We start from the raw sequence: 25,148 nt of genomic DNA, 5'->3' as shown, positions 1-25,148 counted from the left end.
TACCACAATGTTCATTGCAGCTCTATTTACAATAGCCAAGACATGGAAGCAACCTAAGTGTCCATCGACAGATGAATGGATAAAGAAGATGTGGCACATATATACAATGGAATATTACTCAGCCATAAAAAGAAATGAAATTGAGTTATTTGTAGCGAGGTGAATGGACCTAGAGTTTGTCATACAGAGTGAAGTAACTCAGAAAGAGAAAAACAAATACTGTACGCTAACACATATATATGGGGTCTAAAAAAAATGGTTCTGATGAACCCAGGGGCAGTACCGGAATAAAGACAGAGATATAGAGACTGGACTTGAGGACACGGGGTGGGGGAAGGTAAGCTGGTACGAAGTGAGAGAGCAACACTGACCTATATACATTACCAAATGTGAAATAGATAACTAGTGGGAAGTAGCTGCATAGCACAGGGAGATCAGCTCGGTGCTTTGTGACCACCTGGAGGGGTGGGATAAGGAGGGTGGGAGGGAGACTCAAGAGGGAGGGGATATGGGGATATACGTTTGCATATAACTGATTCACTTTGTTATACAGCAGAAACTAACACAATATTGTACAGCAATTATGCTCCAATAAGGATGTTAAAAAAGAAAAAGAAAGTAGATTAGTCTGAGGTATCTGAAATGCTTTTACATTAAATTCACATAAGTATACTTATCCCTCAACACAGCCTTGAAATGTTTCTTTTCCTCTGTACTATTCCATATAGTGCTGGAAACATCAGGCAAGGAGCCTGGCTTAACTATGTGTCAATGGGAAAATATTTATCTGGAAACCTACTCTTAACCAAATTAAAACACTCCCTTTAAAATGTATGAGGAAGTTATGGCAGAAATGGCAGTGTTCCCCATTCCACCCACCATGTTAAAAGTCAGTACAAACAAACTAGTTCATTCTTCTTAAAGCACTTTTGTTTTTGTTAATTACAAGATATAATTCATATACAAAATGAATGGCACTTTTACTTTCTACTCCAAACTCATGGTTTAAATATTAATATATGTCATATTATCAACTGATAAAATTTGGTTTTTTGTTTTTGTTTTTTTTGCCACACCATGCAGCATGTGGGAACTTAGTTCCCAGGCCAGGGATCAAACCCATGGCCCCTACATTGAGAGTGCAGAGTCTTAACCACTGGACCGCCAGGGAAGTTCCAAAATTTGTTCTTTTGTCTTTTTAACACTATATACTGCATTTTCATCTCATCCTCTAATATTTTATATGAATTAATGCTACTTGCTATTCCCACTTCTTACAATATTGTCACTGTATGTATTATATTGGACATCTACCAATAATCTAATTATTTAGACAAATTACCCCTAAATTTTTAGGTGAATGGATGGCCATATTCAATCATCTAAACTATTTAAATATATAAACTCAACATTCAAATGAATAAAGTATTGGTCTAAAAAGAATACAGTAAATAACGTAACCACAGTAACATCTAATTAAAGTTGAGTAAGTCTGTTCTTGATGTTCTTATATTGTATTAAGAGTGAATTGATATTTACTAAGGACTGAATTCTGAATCAGACTGAAAACAAAGGAGTCTTAGTTTATTGATCTAAGAAGAAATTGACTAAACTAGGAAGTGGGGAACTGGTAAATATACCAAAGCTTGGAGAAATGTTGGAAGGCAAGTTCATGAGTAAAGGCTTGAAAGATAACATTTTAGATTCAAAAAGATTTTTCTTTATGAAAACAATAATTTACTAGGTGTTTATGTCACTTCTTTTCCATTTCCTTCCTTCCCACCTACCACTCTGTAAAAGCACCACACAAACAAATTAAAATGTACCTGCTGGAAGAGGCATGTTGAGTTCCTCTTTCATGGAGTGATGGAATGATAGACAGTTCTTTGTAAGCACAATGTCATCCAGTGCAATATCTCCATGGTGGCCTTTCCCAACTCTGCCTTCAAATTTGAGTTGGAAGTCCTCATCACCAGACAGGGATAGTTCTTCCCGCTTCCAGAAATTGCCTTGTTCTACAGTGAGGTTAAGTAGGACCTTCGTTTGGTTTGAGACTGATACCTGGATCAAAGTGAGCGCTCCAATGCCATGTCCATACATGTGATAATGAAAAATTATCTGTAACCAAGAATCAGTATATTATATATAATTAGTATAATTAATTTCACCTTATTTTCAATTATATCATATTGTCCTCTCCTTTCTTAACAGATTCCTGAAGGAAAATTAGATCTGTATGTTCTATTGCTCTGTGAGTACTCTACCAATGAATGAAATTAGGTCAGCCTTAAATCATATGTTGCAAAACATGCAAAATAGTACAATAAGGATCAAATAGAAACTCAGTTGAAAAATGAGCAGAGTTCACTTCCTTTCTGTGACTTATAAAAGTAGGATTCCTCCAAAAACTCTTAAGATCCACTGTCAAAGGAATAAAAATATCATTAAAAAGTGATGTATTATATAGAAAGACTTTTCATGATTAAGAAATATCAGGTACTAAAGAAAATCATTTCTAATCTCATGAAACTTAAGTCATTTTCTTCAAAATAGAAGAGTACTTTATTGCTTATTCCACCACGTCCTTGCACTTGAAACACATCTTTAGTTCTACAAGATCCTCAGGGCTGTACTATACATAGCAAAACCACCAGAATAGCAATTTCTAAATTTTACTTCAAATGCTTTAGAAGAGCAGACTTGAGAGTTGTACCCCCAAGTAAAAATTAATGTAAGTATTTCCAGGGATTAACATTTCAATGTTTCAAAGAAGGAGTTTATCAGATTTTTAGTGATTGTTACACAGACGGAGAAAGTCAGGGGAAATTCTAGGAGGAAGAAGAATATGAGTTAGGAACAATAGGGACTGAGAGTGTTTTTAAGCTTTTGTCTTGTCTTTTTTATGAATGAGGGAAAAGAGTAATGGTGGGTGATCTTCACACAGGAAAATCACATTTTGGAAACACTAGCACTCATGGATATTATATTCTAGAGAAGAAAAATGAATGTGTTTAAAGGGTAAAGAATGTGATTAGACAATATATGCAATGCATACTTCAAAGAGCACCAAGAAGAGCTAAGCCATGTAACTCTATGCAAATTTCCTAGCTGATGAATAATACCTGAATTTCAGGTATTATTCTATGATCCAAAAATGTTTCTTCTATTGATTAATCCATTACTGTTGGAAAACATGAGCTCTATGACCACTTTGGCTGGTTTGGGGAGGACTGGTCAAACCTGAGTGTCACAAAGTGAGAAACAAAAAGAGTCTGAGGAAAGTCTCTTGAGCAGCGTCAATAGGCAAGAGAGGAAACTACCCAACAGGCATAGCACGTGTCTGTCTGGAGCCCTTGCAGTCATAGGTGTGGTCGTCCCAGTATTCTCCCTTGTTTTGTCTTCTTATTTGCACAGAAAGTATAAGGCATATGTTTTATGTCACAGTAAATACTTCCTCATCTTCTTGAGGTCATTTTCTGAATGATGCCATTGGGTCAACATGCAAACAAGCATCTAAATACTCCATTTCTACAGAGAACACTTGATGACAATGTAACCTAATCACAGGGCAACATGAGTGAATAAAAATCTCTTAAGTATTAAATTCTTCTAAGGAGGCATTTTCACTGGAACTTCAATCATCATCAATCTATGTCTGCATCCCTTCCTGCCTTCCACCCATCCCTCAAAAGGAAGAAAAATCTCCAATTTGATTTTTTCTGCCTGAAGTTTTCCACAAGGTCAAGTGACAGAAAGGATTTTCATGAAAATATGGAAGGTCACTCTGCTTACCTGATAAACAAATGTTTATATATGAGGGACCCAATCATTCCCAGCATGACCTTTCCTTACTTCTTTGTATTCAATCTATATCATAAATATTCATAAAGTGAACCATTCATCATTAATATTTTGACATTTCTCCTAGACATACTTCATTATTCTCACACAGGTGTTTAAAACAGTGGGAACTATAGTGCTGGGACCAGGGGAAAATAGAGATGAATGAGATCCTTAGTAACTACAGTATGAAAAAAAAAATCTTTTGAACATTCTTAGAGGAAGTCTAAAAAGAAAAGCTAAGGAGTCTGTTTTCGATGTCTTTCAAATTACTCAATACTTTCTTGAAAATAAACCCCAGCATACCAGATTTTATATATGTTGAGTCTCTATCTATAAATCTATATACCCATAGATATTCTGAAATTTGCAAATTAGTTCTAGTCTTAGAAAGCTAATTAAAAATTAAACATGAAATATATACAATTTCAGTTTGACTTATTTGCTTTTCTAAAACTCAACGTTTGCCACACTAATTAAATAAAGTTTAATATAATTGTGTATGATTCATTACATCCATTCTGGACTGCTGACTGAGTTACATCTTTAAAACTCTGAGCGTGTCACTTTTTGCAGAAAATCTATGAAATTTGCCTGAAGAGAGAAGAGAGATGTGATTACTCCCTGAGAATTAAACTATGAAATCAATTTAAGATGACACAGAAAAGCTCCTAAGACAAACTGAAGGTTTAACATGTATTAAGACTGGGAAAATGGTAGGATGTAAAGGATGGTCAGTATAAAACAGAGGAACAAACATCTGTAATAAGTACAGGTACAGCTGGGGAGCCTTTGAGCAAAGATTTAATATGTCCCCTTCTGGGGTTAGGGCTCTCTATTGTGGAGACAGATACACAAGAATATTACAATTTGAAGATAATAAAGATTTAAATCATGTTATTGTCTCCCAGCCTGATTCTTTGATCGGCTAGCAACTTTCTGAATATAATTTGTTTTCCTTTCAGTGTTCAGACATTGGGGAATATACCAGTCAGAATACACGTGTTCAGAGCTTACGGAGATTGCATTTCTTGCCGTAAATATAAATAAATGGCAAATTTATTCATGCATTAATCTCTTATAAGCAAGATTCTGTGAAATCATCTCTGAGTGCTTAATTTATATGTAAAGATAATTTAGCCCCTAGCCTAGCTGACTCAAATCCTTTGGGGAATAAAAATAGACAATCATGCAAACAATAAATAAAGTGAAGGTCCTTGCAAATGCATAGCCATCATATGAAGATCTATATTTATACTTTTAACACTCTATAAATGTTTTCTTCAAATTTCCACAGCATAATGGCCAAACCATTTTTTCTTCCTGCCCCTAGAAATTCTACTTTTTAAAGGGTCAATTTCAGTCTTTCCTTTTCCATGAAGACGTCTTCAAACATTTTATCATGGTGCCAACTATGACTCGTATTAGTTCTTGGAAATATTTAACTTTATACTATTTCTCATTGTTTAATTCTCTTTCTTATGGTGAAATTCCCATAATTCCAATAAGTACCAAGTTCCCTGAGTGGACACAACTGATATTTTACTTCTTTTGTTCTACCCATGGTTATGGATAATAACCACGACATTTTCCAATGGTTTCCAAAATTCCTTATCTATGGAACTTATCCACAGGATAAATTCTTCCAACAGCTCTAATGGTCCTTCCCTTTCACCCTTACTTCACTTTCTCCCTCCCTCACATATTCCAAGTTGAATACATTCAAACTCATTTGTTGGTCTGGTGCCGGCCGTTTCATTTTCTGTACTTAACTCCATCAGAAGTTGTTCATAATATTTCTGGGTTTCTTCGCATACCTTGCAGTTTTTGCTTCTTCTGCTTATGACTGGGCTTGAAATTCTGGCTGCTCTCATGGGCTGCTGAGGGAACAAGCTCTTTATGAAGATGTAATGACCAGATGAATTTCGCCAGGTGTGATCAGCAGCTGGCTCTGTGCCCGAGGCAGGGATGCTGCTAGTCTTCAGATTCCAGTCAAAGTCGTCATCCTGCTCCTGCTCCCAGGAGCAAAGATCAAACTCAAAATCACAGCACCCACTGGAGGTACCTGGAGAACATTTCCCAATTTATGGTGGAGAGAAAAAGGAAGTTAGTAGATAAAACATGCAATCACAAAGTAATCTTATTAAACACACTCATGTTTCAGGATCTTTGAACTTGCTACTCTCTCTGCCTGGATTCTTTCCCAAATGGCCTGTCCACTCACTTCTATCAGATCTGTATTTGAGCATCATCTTCTCAGTGGGTCCTTATTTATCAGTGTACGTAAAATCTCCTATCCTCAACTCTGTCCTGCTTCACTTGTTTATTTTCATTTTGGGCACTTTTCTAACACATTATATGTTTTACCTACTTATTTTTTGTCTTCCCCCACTCCTCACTCATCAGCATGCATGTGTTATAAAGGAGAGAATTTGCTCAGTTTTGTTGTTATATTCCCAGTGCCTGGCAAATAATTGCTCAATTTGCTGAATAAATAAATGAACTTTTAAAAAAGAAAAAAATACAGTAATCTTATGTAGCTTTTATATATAGAATGGATAAACAACAAGGTCCTACTCTATAGCACAGAGAACTATATTCAATATCCTGTGATAAACTATAATGGAAAAGAATATAAAAAAGAATGTATATATATGTATAATGGAATCACTTCGCTGTACAGCAGTAATTAACACAACATTGTAAATCAACAATAGTTCAATTAAAAAATTGAAAATATTGCAGTAATCCTGCCACATCATGTAATGTTAGAAACCTTACAATATTATCCTGACAGCAACATTAAAATAGAAAGTTTAGTTTGTTACACACAGGTATTTCCATGGCTCATTTAAGTTTATTTCTTCAATAGTCTGGTCCCTGTGTCAAAATCCATGAGAAAATATTCCAGCATTACACACATTTCCTCCTGCAAACACCTATTTGGCCAATGTAATTTATTTCTTTTCTCTTCTCATCTTTACTTCTCAGATCTTGGTAGGGAATTTAGGAAGTTTATTATTCTGCAACACAGTTTAGCTGGGAAATCCTTCCTAAAGCAAAAGTTATTAATCATGGTAATTATTTTTTTAAACATAGACTTATTTTAGAGATAAGAAAATTGTGAAACAGAAAAGGTTAAAACTGTAATGATTTAATTTATTATAAGTTGCAGAAATTAAATATGTTGAGTCACATTAAATACCAACTATCTCTTTTAAAAATATTTTATTATTAACATTGCTTAAGTTTTTCTTCCATTTCCAGGATAGTAAGAATTCTAAGTCCAACTATGTCCTTATTGATTTTCTGCCTGCTGGATCTATCCATTTCTGACAGAAGGGTGTGAAAATCTCCAACTATGATAGTGGATTTATCTCTTCTCTTGGCAGTTCTAGAAGTTTTTTATGTCACACAGGTTGACATTCTGTTGTTAGGTACACACATGTTAGGGATTGTCATGCCTTCTTAGAAAAGTGACCCCTTTACTGGTGTGTAATGCCCGTATTTATCCCTGATAATGTTCCTTGCTTTGAAGTCTGTTCTGTCTGAAATTAAAATAGCTATTCCTGCTTTCTTTCGATTCGTGTAAGCATGGTATATATTTCTGCATACGTTTACCTTTAACCTATAAATATCTTTATATTCAAAGTGGGTTTCTTGTAGACAACATGTAGTTGGGTCCTATTTTCTATTCAACTGTTAATTCAGTTTTTAAATTACATTTGAAACTTATTTTGAAAACTTACTCTGTTCTAAAATAGACTGTAATTCCTACAGCCTCTTTTAGTTCAGAATACTAAAGTTCTCCTAAGTATCCTCTCAAAGGACTGGGAAGTAAATCTCACTAAAATAATGATGAACCCCAACTCACCATCTTGTTTATAACCTGAACTCTTATCTTGGTTAAGAATATAAAATGAAGTAACTAATTCAGTTGCCCCTATGTTGGAAAATTTAGCAGCCCATGAGGACCAGATTTACATATAGACCAGCATCTAGAAAGGCCATTTGTATAAGGAAATGATGTGTGTTGCTGAAAAACAGATTTGTTTAAAAAAAAATCATACAAATACTGCTACATGAATCTCTATAGTGTAAATCATATTTCTGCTTTTGATATTTACTATAGTTCTGAACATATATTTCCTTGGAAAGTTTAATTCTAAAATATCAGTGGAGGAAAACACAGCAAGCAGGCCTAAGCTGTTTGAATTTCACACCACTGTGGTAAGAGGGAGCAACTTATAATTTCATTTTCTACTATTTCCCACAGGTGCCATGTGAGACAAGTAGCAAATAGCCTTCTGTGCAGATGCCAATTCCTGGCATTTCATGGAGCAATTAATGCCAGTGCCAGACAGGTGTGCCATCAGGAAGAAAATGATCCCTTTGTCTACAGCTGTACCATTAGTCAAACCAGTTTCTCCCTTTCCAAATGCTACAATTTTTCCATCGATCAATCTTTATAAGTATAAAAATGTTTCATTTAAAACAGACATAATTTTGAAAGAACACAACCTAATGCCTTTTAAGATCCTACCATCAAATTTTTAAAATATATCATTCTATTCATTTCATATAAAATTTTAATTTATTTTTTAAATTGATAGTTTCTGTAAAAGAGTGTATGTTACAGGTGTACAATGTAGTGATTCACAATTTTTAAGTTATACTCCATTTATAGTTATTATAAAATATTGGCTGTATTCCGTGTTGTATAATATATCCTTGTAGCTTATTTTACACCTAATAGCTTGTACCTCTGACTCCCCTACCCCTACATTGCCCCTCCCCCCTTCCCTCTCCCCACGGTAACAACTAGTTGGTTCTCAGTATCTGTGAGCCTGCTTCTTTTTTGTTTTATTCACTAGCTTGTTGTATTTTTTAGATTCCACATGTAAGTGATATCATGCAGCATGTCTTTCTCTGTCTGACTTATTTCATTTAGCATAATGCCCTCCAAGTCCATCCATGTTACTGAAAATGGCAAAATTTCATTCTTTTTTATGGCTGAGTAGTATTCCATTGTGTGTGTGTGTGTGCGTGTGTGTGCGTGTGTGTGTGTGTATATATATATGTACCACATCTTCTTTATCCATTCATCTGTTGATGGACACTTAGGTTGCTTCCATATCTTGGCAACTGTAAATAATGCTGCTATGAACATTGGGGTGCATGTATCCTTTTGAATTAGTATTTATTGAGCATATTCTATAAATAAAGCACATTTAAGAAAATGGGAAACTGCCTGGAAACAGGGCTTCTGTGTATTGAGCATAACGTATACCAGGGCCTGAGTAGTCTCTTCATATGTTTTATTTCACTCAATTCCCACATCTCTACATAATTGTTACTGTTCTTACTTTGGTTTAAGAGATAGCTGGAGTTCAGAGTTAAAGTACTTTGCTTAGTATTACCCTGTAAGTAGCAGAACTATTAGTTGAAGAATGATATGGCACAGCCCCTGTACCAGGACTCCCCTTTATAATGTGGTATGCAGCAGTTGGGGATGGCAGCTGCAATAAAATAAATCTACAAATAATGAAGGATAAGAAAATGCATATGTCTATAAAGAAATGCTCTAAAAGACCTCCTCCCCTAGGGTAGGTAGCTACATGAAGATGGCAGTCATCCAGTTTGGCTTGATTCTTCTTGAGGTGGCATGATGTCATTCATCACTTCTTTTAACTCTGTTCATATGAATATGAACGTTCTATGGATGCCAGTTTGTTGTGCAAAGGAAGAATGTTCTTCAAACTTGCTAAGAGAATAGAATATGATAAATCCTATAAATTATATCTCTCTCTGAGAGATTTAAAAATACACTAGCATATTAAAGGCTCCATGAATTCCAACAATATAGAAACTATTTCTTTATACAACAAGTATATTCCCAATTTATTTGACTAAGGAACCTTTTTACTTACTTGTTTATTAGAACTATGAACATCTTTAGATTACTACACTATGATAATGCACAGAGCAAGTTCACAAATCCTAATTAAAAACAAACGAGCAAAAAGCATAATTAGAGAAGTTCATTTCCATCAGTTCTGAGTGGGGCACTTTTCTAGCTATGTGACTTTGGGAATTGTATTCATTTCTTAGGGCTGCTGCAACAAAGTACAACAAACGGGGTGGCTTTAAGCAACAGAAATTTATTCTCTCTCAGTTGTTCAGGCTAAAGATCTGAAATCAAGGTGTCAGCAGTACCATGTTCATCCTACCGGCTCTAGGGGAGACTCCTTCCTTACCTCTTTCTAGCTACTGGTGGTTACTGGCAATCTGAGCATTCCTTGGCTTGTCCACACCACTCCAGCCACATGGCATTTGCCCTGTGTGTTATCACATCGTTTTCCCTCTGGGTGACTCTGTTCATATTTCTTCTTATAAGGACACAAATCATTGGGTCTGAACCCACCTAATCCAATAGGACCTCACTTTAATTCATTACATCTGCACAGACCCTGTTACCAAATAAGGTCACATTCACAGGTTCTAGTTGCAATTTAGGGGGTACACTATACAACCCAGTACTGGAATGTTTACATTTTTTAAAGTAAATCTCTTGGGCTTTTAAGGTATATAATCATATCATTAGAAAATAATTATAAATTGCAAAGAGAGAAGATCTTAGAAGTTCTCATGACACAAAAAATTCGTAACTATGTATGAGGATGGATGTTAACTAGACTTACTGTGGTAATCATTTTACAGTATATACTCATATTGAATCCTTATGTTGTACACTTGAAACTAATATAATGTTATACGTCAATTATAATTCAATAAAAAAGAAAATAAATATAATTTGGTATTCCTTTGTTTCATTTTATGTCTTACATATCAACCACGACCACAAAAAGAATACAAATAGTAATATAGTGTCAAGTAGTTCTTGACATGATCTTGATTTTAATGGGAATACTTCTATTGCTTCCTTCTTTAATTTGATATATCATTTTAAATATGTTAAAGTAATACCATTCTATGTATAATAAATGGTTGTTAAATTTAAGTGAATATTTTCAGAACCTATCAGTTTATTGTGACATGTTTCAGTGACTTATTTGTTACATGAACAGTTGTTACTTTAAAATATCCTTAAGATGTTGCAAGATCCTCATCTCAAAGCAGATGATATAATTATTACATTACTGAATTTAGTTTGCTCATATTTTAAGTTTTGCACATTTATATTCACAGGGAATTTTAACTATAGTTTTCATACTTTTCTGATTTCTGGAGGCTTCACTGTCAGTGAAACATTAGCTTCATAAAATAAATTCTATCATTTCATATGGTTGGAATAGTTTATTTGGACATTATCAGTTCATTAAAATTTGATAGAACTCAGCAGTATCTATCCCAGGAGACAAAACTGGAGGACGTTTGTTGATAACTTTATTTGATAGTTAATGGTCTATTCAGGTTTTCTCCTTCATTAGTTTGATTTTGGTCATTTTTCTCCTAAAAAATTAACCATTTCATTGACATCTCCAAACTAGTGCAGTTATTGGTCTCCATATATTTATTAATTCCCCTTTAGCAAACCTGCATTTGTGTTTTTCCTCCTTTTTTAAAATTAAAAAATTGGAGTTTTGTCTATTTTTAAAAATAACATACTCTTGTATTTATCATTTAAATTGGTTTCATTAAAATTTGATAGAACTCAGCAGTATCTATCCCAGGAGACAAAATTGTAGGACGTTTGTTGATAACTTTATTTGATAGTTAATGGTCTATTCAGGTTTTCTCCTTCATTAGTTTGATTTTGGTCATTTTTCTCCTAAAAAATTAACCATTTCATTGACATCTCCAAACTAGTGCAGTTATTGGTCTCCATATATTTATTAATTCCCCTTTAGCAAACCTGCATTTGTGTTTTTCCTCCTTTTTTAAAATTAAAAAATTGGAGTTTTGTCTATTTTTAAAAATAACATACTCTTGTATTTATCATTTGAATTGGTTTTGTTTCTACGTTAGTATTTCTCTTGATTTTCTTAATATGACGTTATTCTTTGTAACATTTTATTTTGAAATAATTTCAAGCTCATAGAAAAGTTGCAAGAATAGTATAAGTATTTTCCATCTATTCTTTAACTAAATTCACAAATATTTCTATTTCCCCATTTGTTCTACCTACATATGGATATACATCTCTATATATGCATTTTCAGAAGGATTTGAAAGTAAATTAGAGATAGTCATTTTATCAACACTTGTTTCATGTTTCTTTCCTATAAACAAAGATGTTTCCTTACATAATGACAGTAAAATCGTAGAACCAGAAAATGGGACATTAATATCTAATCCACAGTTCATATTTAAATTTGTCAATTATCCTACCTAATTCCTTTATAGTTATCTTTTCCCTTGGTTCAGAATCCAATCCAAGATAGATCATACATTATATTAAGTTGACATGAATCTTTTTCTTCCTTTGCCTGGATATAATCCATGAGGGCAGGCCAGTTATTTTAGCAAGTATTTGAATTTGTGTTTGAGGAATCTTTATGATTAGATTCAGGTCATGCATTTTAGCAGGACTACCACCGAAGTAAACATGGATCCTTCTCACACATGGTATCAGGAGGCATGATATTAATTTGTCCTAATATCCTTGGTGTTCACTTTGAACAACTGGTTAAGGTGGAATCAGTCACACCTCTCTACTGAAAAGTAACACTTTTTCCTTAAATAATTATTAATTTGTATTCAAATACAGGTGACAATGAAAATATGCTTCCCTTGTCAAATATTTAGCAACTAGTTTTAACTTCCACTGATTTCCTTCCTCCCTTCCTCCCTCCCTCCCTCCCTCCCTTTTTTTCTTGTGGTAAGAACACTTAACGTGAGATCCACCCTCTTAACAAAATTGTACATGTATAACACAGTGTTGTTAACTACAGGCACTACACTGTACAGCAGATCTCTAGAACCTTTTCATCCTGAGTAACTGAGACTGTGTACCCACTGAATAACAGCTCCCCATTTTCCCTCTCTCCCTAGATCCTGCCAACTACCACTCTACTCTCTGCTCCTATGAGTTTGACTCTAGATGCTTCAAATAAGTGCAGTCATGCAAGGTTTGCCCTTTTGTCACTGTCTTATTTCACTGAGGACATTCCAGGTTCATTCACGTTACCATATATGGTAGAACTTCCTTCTTTTTATGACTGCATAATATTCCACTATATGTATATACCACGTTTTCTTTATTCATTCATCCATCAGTGTATATTTAGCTTGTGTCTATATCTTGGCTACTGCGAATAATGCCGCAATGAACATGGGAGTGCAGATATCTCTTCAAGATCTTTATTTCAATTCTTTTGGATATATACTCAGAAGTAGGACTGCTAGATTATGTGGTCTACCCATTATTTTCTAACAGTTCATTACACATAAGTTGGTTTTCTAATGTAAAGAAGAGCTTTGCCTTCACTTTATTTAATTAGTTAGTTATTTAGTTTTTAATTTATACTTATATTTACATTATTTTCACTCTATTCCCAGCCTTAGGGTGAAAGTATTCAATATTTCACTTTAAGTATGATATTAGCTATATGTTCTTCACAGCTCTCCTTTGTCAGTCTGAGGAAGCTCCCTTCTACAAAAAGCTCCTTGTTTACAAAAAGTTTTATCACGACAGAGTATTGAATTTTTATTGATGCCTTTCCTGAACTTAAATGAGAAGACCACATGAATTTTCTTCTTTCTTCTGTTAAGGTGTGGATTTTTTTCATTATTTCATTTTTTGAACATTAAGTCAAACATATCCCTTTGTAAAATATATTATTAAAGATTTTTGCGTCTGTGTTCATCAGGGTAATTGATTTCTAAATTTCTTTTCTTATAGCTGCTAGTCTGACTTTGGCATCAGCCTTATACTGGTATCATAAAATGAGTTGGGAAGTGTTCCCTTTTCCTAATTTATGTTCTGAGAGTCCTGGGTAAGTTGGTATTTTTTACAAGTTTGATAGATTTCACCCATGAAGTCATCTGAGATTAAATATAGATATGTGGAAAATGTTTTATTATAAATTCAATTTCTGTAACAGATGTAGTCTTATTCAGATTTGTTTCACTTTTGTCTTTTTAAAGTTTTTGCTCATTTCTTCCAAGCTGTTGAATTTTTTAGGAATGAAGTTATTATTTATAATAGCTATTCCTTATTATGCTTTTAATGTCAGTAGAGTTTGTGGTGATCTTTACTCTTTTGTTCCTGACATTAGTAAATTGTGTTTTCTGTCTTTAATTTTAATCAGTTTATTCAGGGATTTATTAATCTTTCAAATAAACAATTTTGGCCTTTTTAATATTCTCCTTTTGTTTAAATATTTACTATTTTTAATTTGTGCCCTAATCTTTACTTTTTCCTTCCATATAATTACTTTGTGTTTGATTTTTTTTTTTTTTTCAATCTTCTTAATTTGGAAACTCAGATCAATGATTTTTGATCTTCCTCCTTTGTAATATAAATACTTACTGCTATGTATTTCCTTTTAACCACTGATTTAGCAGGAATTGTAACCATATTTTATTCATCTGTGAATTTTAATTATCATTCATTTTGAAATACTTTCCTCTTTATGTTTGTGATTTCTCCTTTGGATGCATTCATTATTTTTCAGTGAGTTATTTCTCTGCCAAAATTTGGACATTTTATAGATATATATTATTATTGATATGTCAATTATGGTGTGACCAGATAGCATACTCTGTTAATATTTAATCCTTTGATATTTATTTATACTTGTTTTATGCCTTAGCATGTGGTCATTTGGTGTGAACATTCCATTCACACTTGGAAAAGAATGCGTTTACTGAGGAGTGAGCTATAGCTAAATTAGATAAAGGTAGTTGCTAGTACAATTCAGATTTCCTATATCCTTATGAATATTTTGTCTAGGCATTCTGTGAATTCATGAGAGAGGTGACCAAGTTTCTGACTACAATTGTGAATTTTTATATTTTTATTTTAGTTCTGTCAGATTTTATTTCAGGTATTTTGAAGTTTTGTTAAAAATACATATTTTTGATTGTTAACGTCTTCTTGATAAATTGATTGCTTTATTATAATCAAATGTCCCTCTACCATTTCTTATGTTCTTTTTCCAAAAGTCTATTTTTATATTAATTTAGAAACTATGAATGCCTTTTATTTGCTTTTTCAAGAGAAATATTTTAAATATAAATTCAGAGATAGGTTAAAAGTGAAAGGATATCAAAGTACACACCAAGCAAATTGTTGTATCATGTTTTTTAAAAATCCATTCATAAATCTTGGCATTTTAATTGGTGTATTTAGGCTAGTTACATTTGATATAATTAATGTTATTGCAAGATTTAGATCATTCTTTTATTATTTTTATATACATCCATTTCTTAATTATTATCGTCCTCCTTTTCTGCCTTTTTTGAATATTTTTAGTATTCCACTTTAATTCTTTATTGGGTTTTCAGCTATATCTCTTTACATTATATTTTAATAGTTGGTCTAATGATTGTAATATGCCTACTTAACCATCACAATCCAGAGTTAATATTGCTCTTCATGCAAAATTTAAGAAACTTGGTAAAGTTTAGTTCCATTCACCTCCTGTTAATTGTGCTATTTTGTCATATATATCTACATATGATATAAAAGCTTCAATACTGTGTATGTCTTCTTTTAAAAGCATGCCTTTTAAAGAATTTAATGAAAGAAAAGAGAAAAATTTAGTCTTGTATATTAACTCACATAATTATAAACTCTTATTCTCTTTATTTTTTCCTGAAGATTCAAGTTTCAACCTGGTGTTATTTACTTTCAGCCTGAAAAATATCCATTAGCACTTTTTGTAGTGTATGCTGAAGTATGATGGCATCTCCTATTTTCCATTTATCTGAAAATGTTTTATTTTGCCTTAGTTTTGGGAAAATATTTTCACTGGATACAAAATTCTTTGTTGACAAGTCCTCTCTCCAACCCCATTTTAGCATTTTAAATATATTCTTCTAATATCTTTGGGCCTCCATTTTTCTTGTGACAAGAAATAAGCTATCAAGCATATCATTGTTTCATTTTTAAGTTGTTTTTTACTTTTCTGGTGTCTTTCAAGATTTTCTCTTTTATTTTGGTTTTTATCAGTTGAAATAGAAGGTACTAACATGTGGTGATTTTCATTTTCTTTGTCTTGATCTTCCTGATCATTTTATTTAAGTTTATGTTTTCCATAAACTTGGAATTTTTTGATAATTATTTATTCAAATATTTTTCTGTTCTTCCCCCCACCTTATGTTCCTTCATTTACATGTATATAAGAATGTTTTATGTTGCCCTGTGGATCACTAAGGCTCTGATCAATTTATTTTCATTTTTTTTTCTTCTTAAGTAATCAGATAACTTCCATTTAGTAGATCTGTCTTCAAGTTCAGTGATATTTCTCCTGTTGTCTCTAATCTGTCTCTAAGGTCATCCAGTAAATTTTTATTTCAGGTATTTCACTTTTCAATTCTAGAAATTCCCTTTGGTTCTTCCTCCTATTCCTTTTTATCCTCCTTCTCCTCTTCTTCTCTCTCATTTCCTCCTCCTCTCTCTCACTTCCGCCTCCTCTCTCTCTCTTCATCTTCATTTTTATTTCCTTGCTGAGATCTTCTATATCTGCTTATTCATTATTGTGATATTCTTATTAAGTCCTGGAACACATTTGTAATACCTGCTTTAAATCCACTGTTTACTAAATCTCAGTTTTCCATCATCTTGGAATCAATTTCTATTAATTTTTTTCTCAAATATAGGTCAAAATTTCCTCTTTCTTGATATGTGTAATTTTTTTTACTTGTATGCTGAAATTGTAGATGATACATTGTAGCAAATTTGGGTTATGTCATGCTCTTTAAATGTGTGTTATATTTTTTCTCACAGTTTCTGAGAGGTCTTTTTAGTACAATCAGGCTTAGTTTTATTATTTTTAGGTTAGACCTATTGAAAATTTCAACTTATTCCTAGGTTATGTTGCTTATTAATAAATTGGGTTTTTACTGTAGTATCATTTTAAAGCTTGAAGTGTTTAGTACCATCTCAATTCTGGCTGTGCTGGAATTTTAATGTGTTCCCAAATTACATGCCCTCTAGAATAACTATTGATCTCTCTCTCAGTCCTGCACCATGTCATCTCTCCTCATGGGGTCTCACTCTGTGCATGTACAGTCTAACTCTTAGCCAAGTTAATCCCCATAAAATCTTCTAGAACAGTTGTTTTGCTCAGTTCTCTTTCCTCAGGTATTCAGCCACTTCAGCAGCCAGGAATTATTTCTCTCTCAGCTTAGTGGCACTGTTACTATTTTGGGGTTCTATCTCTGTTCTGTGGAAGAAGACTTTCATCATAAGAAATGTGACAGTCAGTGGGTGATCATGGAGGTCACCTTTTGTATTCCTGTCTCTCAAGATCACAGTTCTATGCTGCCTGTTGTGTAATGCCTGAAAACATTTGCCTCATATATTACGTCCCATTCTATTGCTCTTGACAAAGAATAAACCCAGTATCAGCTTTTTCTATCATGAATGTATGCATAAGTCCCTCAACATTATTTGATATTCTAATGTCATAAGTTTTCTGATTCTTTCATTAGTAATCTATTGCCATAATAAAAATCTTATATGATACACTCACACATGGGGGGAGAGAGAGAAAGAAAGAGAGAGAGAGAGACTGATTCATATATATACACACACACACACACACACACACACACACACACACACACACACACACATATATATATATATACACCCCTCAGGGTAAAAGTATGCATGCATATAATATGTTATGATATCTAACCTTTTCATATTTATTGTTTTCTTTTAAATATACTTTTTATTGTGGTAAATCAAAAAATTTTTATTTCTCTTTTTGTTCTATATTCATTTAAGAGTATAAAATTATGTATCTAACTGACTCAACATTTTAGCTTAAACTTTTAAATTAATATTTAGTTTTATATTTTGACTGTATTTTGATCAAATAATATGGATTATACAACTTTTCTATATGGAATGTATCGACTGTCTCCTAAATTGTGATGAATCTGTAAATATACCAAATACAGTTGAAATAATGCTTTTATTTATAAGGTCCAAAATTTCATATATATATTAATATGTATATAACTATCATATTTTATTATATATAAATAAAATATATATTATATATGACTTATATATACATATAAAATATATATCCTATTTATTACATATATATCATATATATAACTCTATCATATTTTTCCAAATATTCTATGCCTTTATTATTTTACTTTTGCTTATCTTATCAGCAAAAGCCGACAGAGGATTTTGAAATATGATTCAACAACTGGATTTTCATCTTTTTCTTGTTGTACTGCTAACTGTTTTGCTTCATATATTTGGTTATGTCATTTTAAGCAGAAAGCTTCAAAACTGTATTTTCATTCTAGATTTCACCTTTTAACACTCAATAATTTTGATTCAGAAATTAATGTTTAATTGACTACTCTTTAATTGCATCATAAATCTTTGTCCATGTTTCCAGTCTGTTTACATCACTAGCTACATTTTTTAGAGTTCACTAACAATACTCTTTTTATATCATGATTTACTAAGTTCTTATTTTTAATTTAGCTTAATTTTAAGTAGCTTAAATATTTTTAACTTTATGAAAGTTATATTTCTTATATATATTAACTATTATTTATATATATCTATTGTCTATATATATTATATATATATGTATTATCTATATTATATATATCCACTGTCATCATCACCAATTACACATAGTATTAATTCTCATCCCCTGTCATATCCCTTATTTCCTCTCAGTCTTTTCATTTTATTGAATATTTCTTCTTTGTGCTGAGACATATTTTCAAATTTGTATTCCTTGGCAACAATTCACTTTTCCATAATGTCATTCCAGCGTAAAATTTCATTTAGGATTGTAATTGCTTTACTTATAATTCTTCCTTGTCTTATCCAATTTCATCTTAATCTTTTCTCTCTTATGGTCCTCTTCTCATATTTCACACAACCCATAATTTCTTATAACATGTTGAATACGCATGACATATATATTTGATTTATCTGGGTAATTGTAATAAATACATTTTATAATTAGATCCCTCTGATGCTCCTAATTTTTGTTGGTGTTTTATTGGTCCCCATTTAAATAATGTTCCAGAGCTGGTTTTTGTCAAAAGATGGAGTGTGTAGCTTTCCTTTGGCTCATTTAATATTATTTGTTCATTTGTGGAAGCCCCTTCTCAGAACTATGCCTAGAGTTCATGCACTGTTCACATTGCAATTTCTAGTACACAGTAGATTGTAATTAATGTAATGTTTTATAATAAGGTGGAACTATCTCTTACCCCACTTCCTGGCCTATGACTCTTTAATCAACAGAACACAAAACAATCATAACAGCGACAACTCAGCAAACCAGAAAACCTACACTTATAACTTGCACCAATTCCTAGCATGTTCTTGACTGCATCCTTATTCAAGTCCTGTATTTTAAATTCAAATGACAGTCCTCACTAGTCCTGTATGAGTCAAATGCAGCCTCTTCACTTATTTTGTCTCTCACTTCAGGGAATCAATAATTTGGGGATAACAGAAATATAAATAGGTCTTCTTTTGATAAAATTATGGAGGGAAAACTGACTCTTAAGAAACTGGACACTAGTTCATGTTACTAAAAAAAAATGTAGTTATCTTTATATTGACGAGTGTAATTCAAAAGCTGTAGATATATAATTTTATTTCTCTTCATATAGGTAGAGGAAACACATTTGATTTTTTAAAAATATTTAACTGAAGGAAGGTTATGGAGGGTATGTAAATATACAGGTAGACTGTTTACATTGATTACATTAGCCTGGATAAGCTCAGTGATTGGTAGAAACCAAAATAATGGAATTTTAATATGAAAAAATGGCAAATCCCGCCTTTCAGTTTAAAATGTAAATGGTTGAGACAGGTGTGGGCCAGGGTGACTACAGGTGAGGAAGAGATTTAACACCATTACATGTGAAAAGTAAGGCCCAAACCTATATTGCCCTCACATTCTAACACTGACAAAATGATACCAATTACCTTCTTGTTATTAAATATAATAGAAATTTCTCAGGACTTATATTATTTGATGTTTACACACTTGACAATGTCACATATTTCTTTTTAGAATTATAACTTTCCTGACCTTCTGTGACACCAATGTCTGTTCTTTTCTTTTCCTTCCAGGCACTCTCCTTCTGTCTGCTTTGTAAGCATCTTTGTCTTAAATATCGGTGTTAGTTGGGGTTCTATTCCCATGCTATTCCTTCTTTTCCCACTGTATCTACTTTCCCTATGTGATATTATCCACTTAATGGATATATATATATCAATATCAATCAATATATATATATATATCCACTATATATTGATGTTCCCCAATTCTTTTCTTTTTTAACATCTTTATTGGAGTATAATTGCTTTACAGTGGTGTGTTAGTTTCTACTGTATAACAAAGTGAATCAGCTTTATGTATGCATATATCCCCATATACCCTCCCTCTTGTGTCTCCCTCCCCCCTCCCTATCCCACCCCTCTAGGTGGTCACAAAGCACCAAGCTGATCTCCCTGTGCTATGTGGCTGCTTCCCAGTAGCTAATTATTTTACATTAGGTAGTGTATATATGTCCATGACACTCTCTTACTTTGTCCCAGCTTCCCCCTCCCCATGTCCTCAAGTCCATTCTCCACGTCTGTGTCTTTATTCCTGTCCTGCTGCTAAGTTCTTCAGAACCATTTTTTTTTTAGATTCCATATATATGTGTTAGCATATGGTATTTGTTTTTCTCTTTCTGACTTACTTCACTCTGTATGACAGACTCTAGGTCCATCCACCTCACTACAAATAACTCAATTTCATTTCCTTTTATGGCTGAGTAATATTCCACTGTATATATGTGTCACATCTTCTTTATCCATTCATCTGTCGATGGACACTTAGGTTGATTTCATGTCCTGGCTATTGTAAAAACTGCTTCAATAAACATTGTGGTACATGACTCTTTTTGTATTACGGTTTTCTAAGGGTATATGCCCAGTAGTGGGACTGCTGGGTCATATGGTAGTGCTATCTTTAGTTTTTTAAGGAAGCTCCATACTGTTCTCCTTAGTGGCTGTATCAATTTACATTCCCACCAAGAGAGCAAGAGGGTTTCCTTGTCTCCACACCCTCTCCAGCATTTATTGTTTGTAGATTTTTTTGATGATGGCCACTCTGACCGGTGTGAGGTGATACCTCATTGTAGTTTTGATTTGCATTTCTCTAATGATTAATGATGGTGAGCATCTTTTCATGTGTTTGTTAGCAATCTGTATTTCTTCTGTGGAGAAATGTCTATTTAGGTCTTCTGCCCATTTTTGGATTGGGTTGTTTGTTTTTTTGATATTGAGCTGCATGAGTTGCTGATATATTTTGGAGATTAATCCTTTGTCAGTTGCTTTGTTTACAAATATTTTCTCCCATTCTAAGGGTTGTCTTTTCGTCTTGTTTATGGTTTCCTTTGCTGTGCCAAAGCTTTTAAGTTTCATTAGGTCCCATTTGTTTATTTTTGTTTTTATTACCATTTCTCTAGAAGATGGGTCAAAAAGGATCTTGCTGTGATTTATGTCATAGAGTGTTCTGCCTATGGTTTCCTCTAAGAGTTTTATAGTGTCTGGACTTAAATTTAGGTCTTTAATCCATTTTGAGTTTATTTTGTGTATGGTGTTAGGGAGTGTTCTAATTTCATTCTTTTACATGTAGCTGTCCAGTTTTCCCAGTACCACTTATTGAAGAGGCTGTCTTTTCTCCATTTTATATTCTTGCCTCCTTTATCAAAGGTAAGGTGACCATATATGCATGGGTTTATCTCTGGACTTTCTATCCTGCTCCATTGATCTATATTTCTATTTTTGTGCCAGTACCATACTGTCTTGATTACTGTAGCTTTGTGCTAGAGTCTGAAGTCAGGGAGCCTGATTTCTCCAGCTCCGTTTTTCTTTCTCAAGATGGCTTTGGCTATTTGGAGTCTTTTGTGTTTCCATACAAATTGTGAAAGTTTTTGTTCTAATTCTGTGAAAAACGCCATTGGTAGTTTGATAGGGATTGCATTGAATCTGTATTGCTTTGGGTACTACAGTCATTTTCACAACGTTGATCTTCTAATCCATGAACATAGTATATCTCTCCATCTATTTGTATCATTTTTAATTTCTTTCATCAGTGTCTTATAGTTTTCTGCATATAGGTCTTTTGTCTCCTTAGGTAGGTTTATTCCTAGGTATTTTACTCTTTTTGTTGCAATGGTAAATGGGAGCATTTACTTAATTTCTGTTTGACATTTTTCATCATTAGTGTATAGGAATGCAAGAGATTTCTGTGCATTCATTTTGTATCCTGCTACTCTAAAAATCCATTGATTAGCTCTAGTAGTTTTCTGGTAGCATCTTTAGGATTCTATGTATAGTATCATGTCATCTGTCAACAGTGACAGTTTTATTCTTCATTTCTGATTTGGATTCCTTTTATTTCTTTTTCTTCTCTGATTGCTGTTGCTAAAACTTCCAAAACTATGTTGAATAATAATGGTGAGAATGGGCAATCGTGTCTTGTTTCTGATCTTAGAGGAAACGGTTTCAGTTTTTCACCACTGAGAATGATGTTGGCTGTGGGTTTGTCATATACGGCCTTTATTATATTGAGGTAAGTTCCCTCTATGCCTACTTTCTGGAGACTTTTTATCATAAATGGTGTTGAATTTGTCAAAAGCTTTTTCTGCATCTATTGAGATGATCATATGGTTTTTAGCCTTCAATTTGTTAATATGGTGTATCACACTGATTGATTTGAGTATACTGAATAATCCTTGCATTCCTGGGATAAACCCCACTTGATCATGGTGTATGATCCTTTTAATGTGCTGTTGGATTCTGTTTGCTAGTATTTTGTTGAGGATTTTTGCATCTATGTTCATCAGAGATATTGGCCTGTAGTTTTCTTTTTTTGTGACATCTTAGATTCGCATAGATCGCATAGATTTCGCATAGACATCGCATAGATTTTGGGTTGTCGTGATTTCATTGTCATTTGTTTCTAGGTATTTTTGATTTCCTCTTTGATTTCGTCAGTGATCTCTTGGTTATTTAGTAGTGTATTGTTTAGCCTCCATGTGTTTGTATTTTTTTCAGATTTTTTCCTATAATTGATATCTAGTCTCATAGCGTTATGGTCGGAAAAGATACTTGATACAATTTCAATTTTCTTAACTTACGAAGTATTGATTTGTGACCCAAGACGTGATCTATCCTGGAGAATGTTCCATGAGCACTTGAGAAGAAAGTGTATTCTGTTGTTTTTGATGGAATGCCCTATAAATATCAATTAAGTCCATCTTGTTTAATGTATCATTTAAAGCTTGTGTTTCCTTATTTATTTTCATTTTGGATAATCTGTCCATTGGTGAAAGTGCAGTGTTAAATTCCCCTCTTATTATTGTGTTACTGTCAATTTCTTTTTTTATGGCTGTTATCATTTGCCTTATGTATTGAGGTGCTCCTATGTTGGGTGCATAAATATTTACAATTGTTATATCTTCTTCTTGGATTGATCCCATGATCATTATGTAGTGTCCTGTATCTCTTGTAATAGTCTTTATTTTAAAGTCTATTTTGTCTGATATGAGAATTTCTATTCCACCTTTCTTTTGATTTCCCTTTGCATGGAATATCTTTTTCCATCCTCTCAATTTCAGTCTGCATGTGTGCCTAGGTCTGAAGTGGGTCTCTTGTAGACAGCATATATACGGGTCTTGTTTTTGTATCCATTCAGCCAGTCTATGTCTTTTGGTTGGAGCATTAAATCCATTTATATTTAAGGAAATTATCGATATGTATGTTCATATTACTATTTTCTTAATTGTTTTGGGTTTGTTATTGTGGGTCTTTTCCTCTTCTTGTGTTTCCTGCCTAGAGAAATTCCTTTTAGCATTTGTTGTAAAGCTGATTTGGTGGTGCTGAATTCTCTTAGCTTTTGCTTGTCTTAAAGATTTTAATTTCTCCATCGAATCTGAATGTGGTCCTTGCTGTGTAAAGTTGGTTGTAGCTTTTTCTCTCTCATAAATTTAAATATGTCTTGCCACACCCTGCTGTCTTGCAGAGTTTCTGCTGAAAGATCAGCTGTTAACCTTATGGGGATTCCCTTGTATGTTATTTGTTGCTTTTCCCTTGCTGCCTTTAATATTTTTTCTATTTAATTTTTGATAGTTTGATTAATATGTGTTTTGGCATGTTTCTCCTTGGATTTATCCTGTATGGGATTCTGTGTGCTTCCTGGAGTTCTTTGACTACTTCCTTTCCCATATTAGGGCAGTTTTCAACTATAATCTCTTCAAATATTTTCTCAGACCCTTTCTTTTCTTTCTTTCTTTTTCTTTTTTTTTTTTTTTTTTTCTGATCATACACGTTCTCTTTTATTCTTTGGCTCAAAGGTGATACCATTGGTCAGAAGCAGCCTCATGTCCTTTCCAAAAGCAAGGGGTCTTGGCGAAATCATCTTTTGTATGTAAAGAATGAAATGAGAACTGTATAATGTCTACTGCAGCCTTTCTTTTCATCAAATACTCTTTTTTTCTGAATTTTATCATATTTATTTTTTTATAGAGCAGGTTCTTATTAGTCATCCATTTTATACACATCAGTGTATACATGTCAGTCCCAATCTCCCAATTCATCACACCACCACCCTCACCTCCCCACCGCTTTTCCCCCTTGGTGTCCATACGTTTGTTCTCTACATCTGTGTCTCAAATACTGCCCTGCAAACCGGTTCATCTGTACCATTTTTATAGGTTCCACATATATGTGTTAATATACGATATTTGTTTTTCTCTTTCTGACTTACTTCACTCTGTATGACAGTCTCTAGATCCATCCACGTCTCAACAAATGACCCAATTTCATTCCTTTTTATGGCTGAGTAATATTCCATTGTATATATGGAATATATATTCCACAACTTCTTTATCCATTAGTCTGTCAATGGGCATTTAGGTTGCTTCCATGACCTGGCTATTCTAAATAGTTCTGCAGTGAACACTGGGGTGCATGTGTCTTTTTGAATTATGGTTTTCTCAGGGTATATGCCCAGTAGTGGGATTGCTGGATCATATGGTAATTCTATTTTTAGTTTTTTAAGGAACCTCCATACTGTTCTCCATAGTGGCTGTATCAATTTACATTCCCACCAACA

At 33.2% G+C, this 25,148-nt stretch overlaps 1 protein-coding gene across 1 annotated transcript in view; it reads right to left on the bottom strand.

Annotated features, from left to right (window-relative positions):
* The window catches only part of MALRD1 (MAM and LDL receptor class A domain containing 1), a 638,500-nt gene that overhangs the window by 329,922 nt on the left and 283,430 nt on the right, over positions 1 to 25,148 (bottom strand). Inside the window, exons 26-27 of the mRNA XM_082385765.1 lie at positions 5,658 to 5,905; positions 1,827 to 2,118 (exon numbers count right to left, since the gene is read on the bottom strand). Of these exons, the coding sequence (XP_082241891.1) occupies positions 1,827 to 2,118; positions 5,658 to 5,905 (540 nt within the window). The remainder of the gene's footprint in view (positions 1 to 1,826; positions 2,119 to 5,657; positions 5,906 to 25,148) is intronic.

Source organism: Balaenoptera borealis (genome assembly GCF_965194805.1).
Source record: "Balaenoptera borealis genome assembly, chromosome: 3".
Taxonomy (NCBI): Eukaryota; Metazoa; Chordata; class Mammalia; order Artiodactyla; family Balaenopteridae; genus Balaenoptera; species Balaenoptera borealis.
The sequence above is the reverse complement of the archived record's forward strand: the minus strand, read 5'-3'. Positions and strand labels throughout refer to the sequence as shown.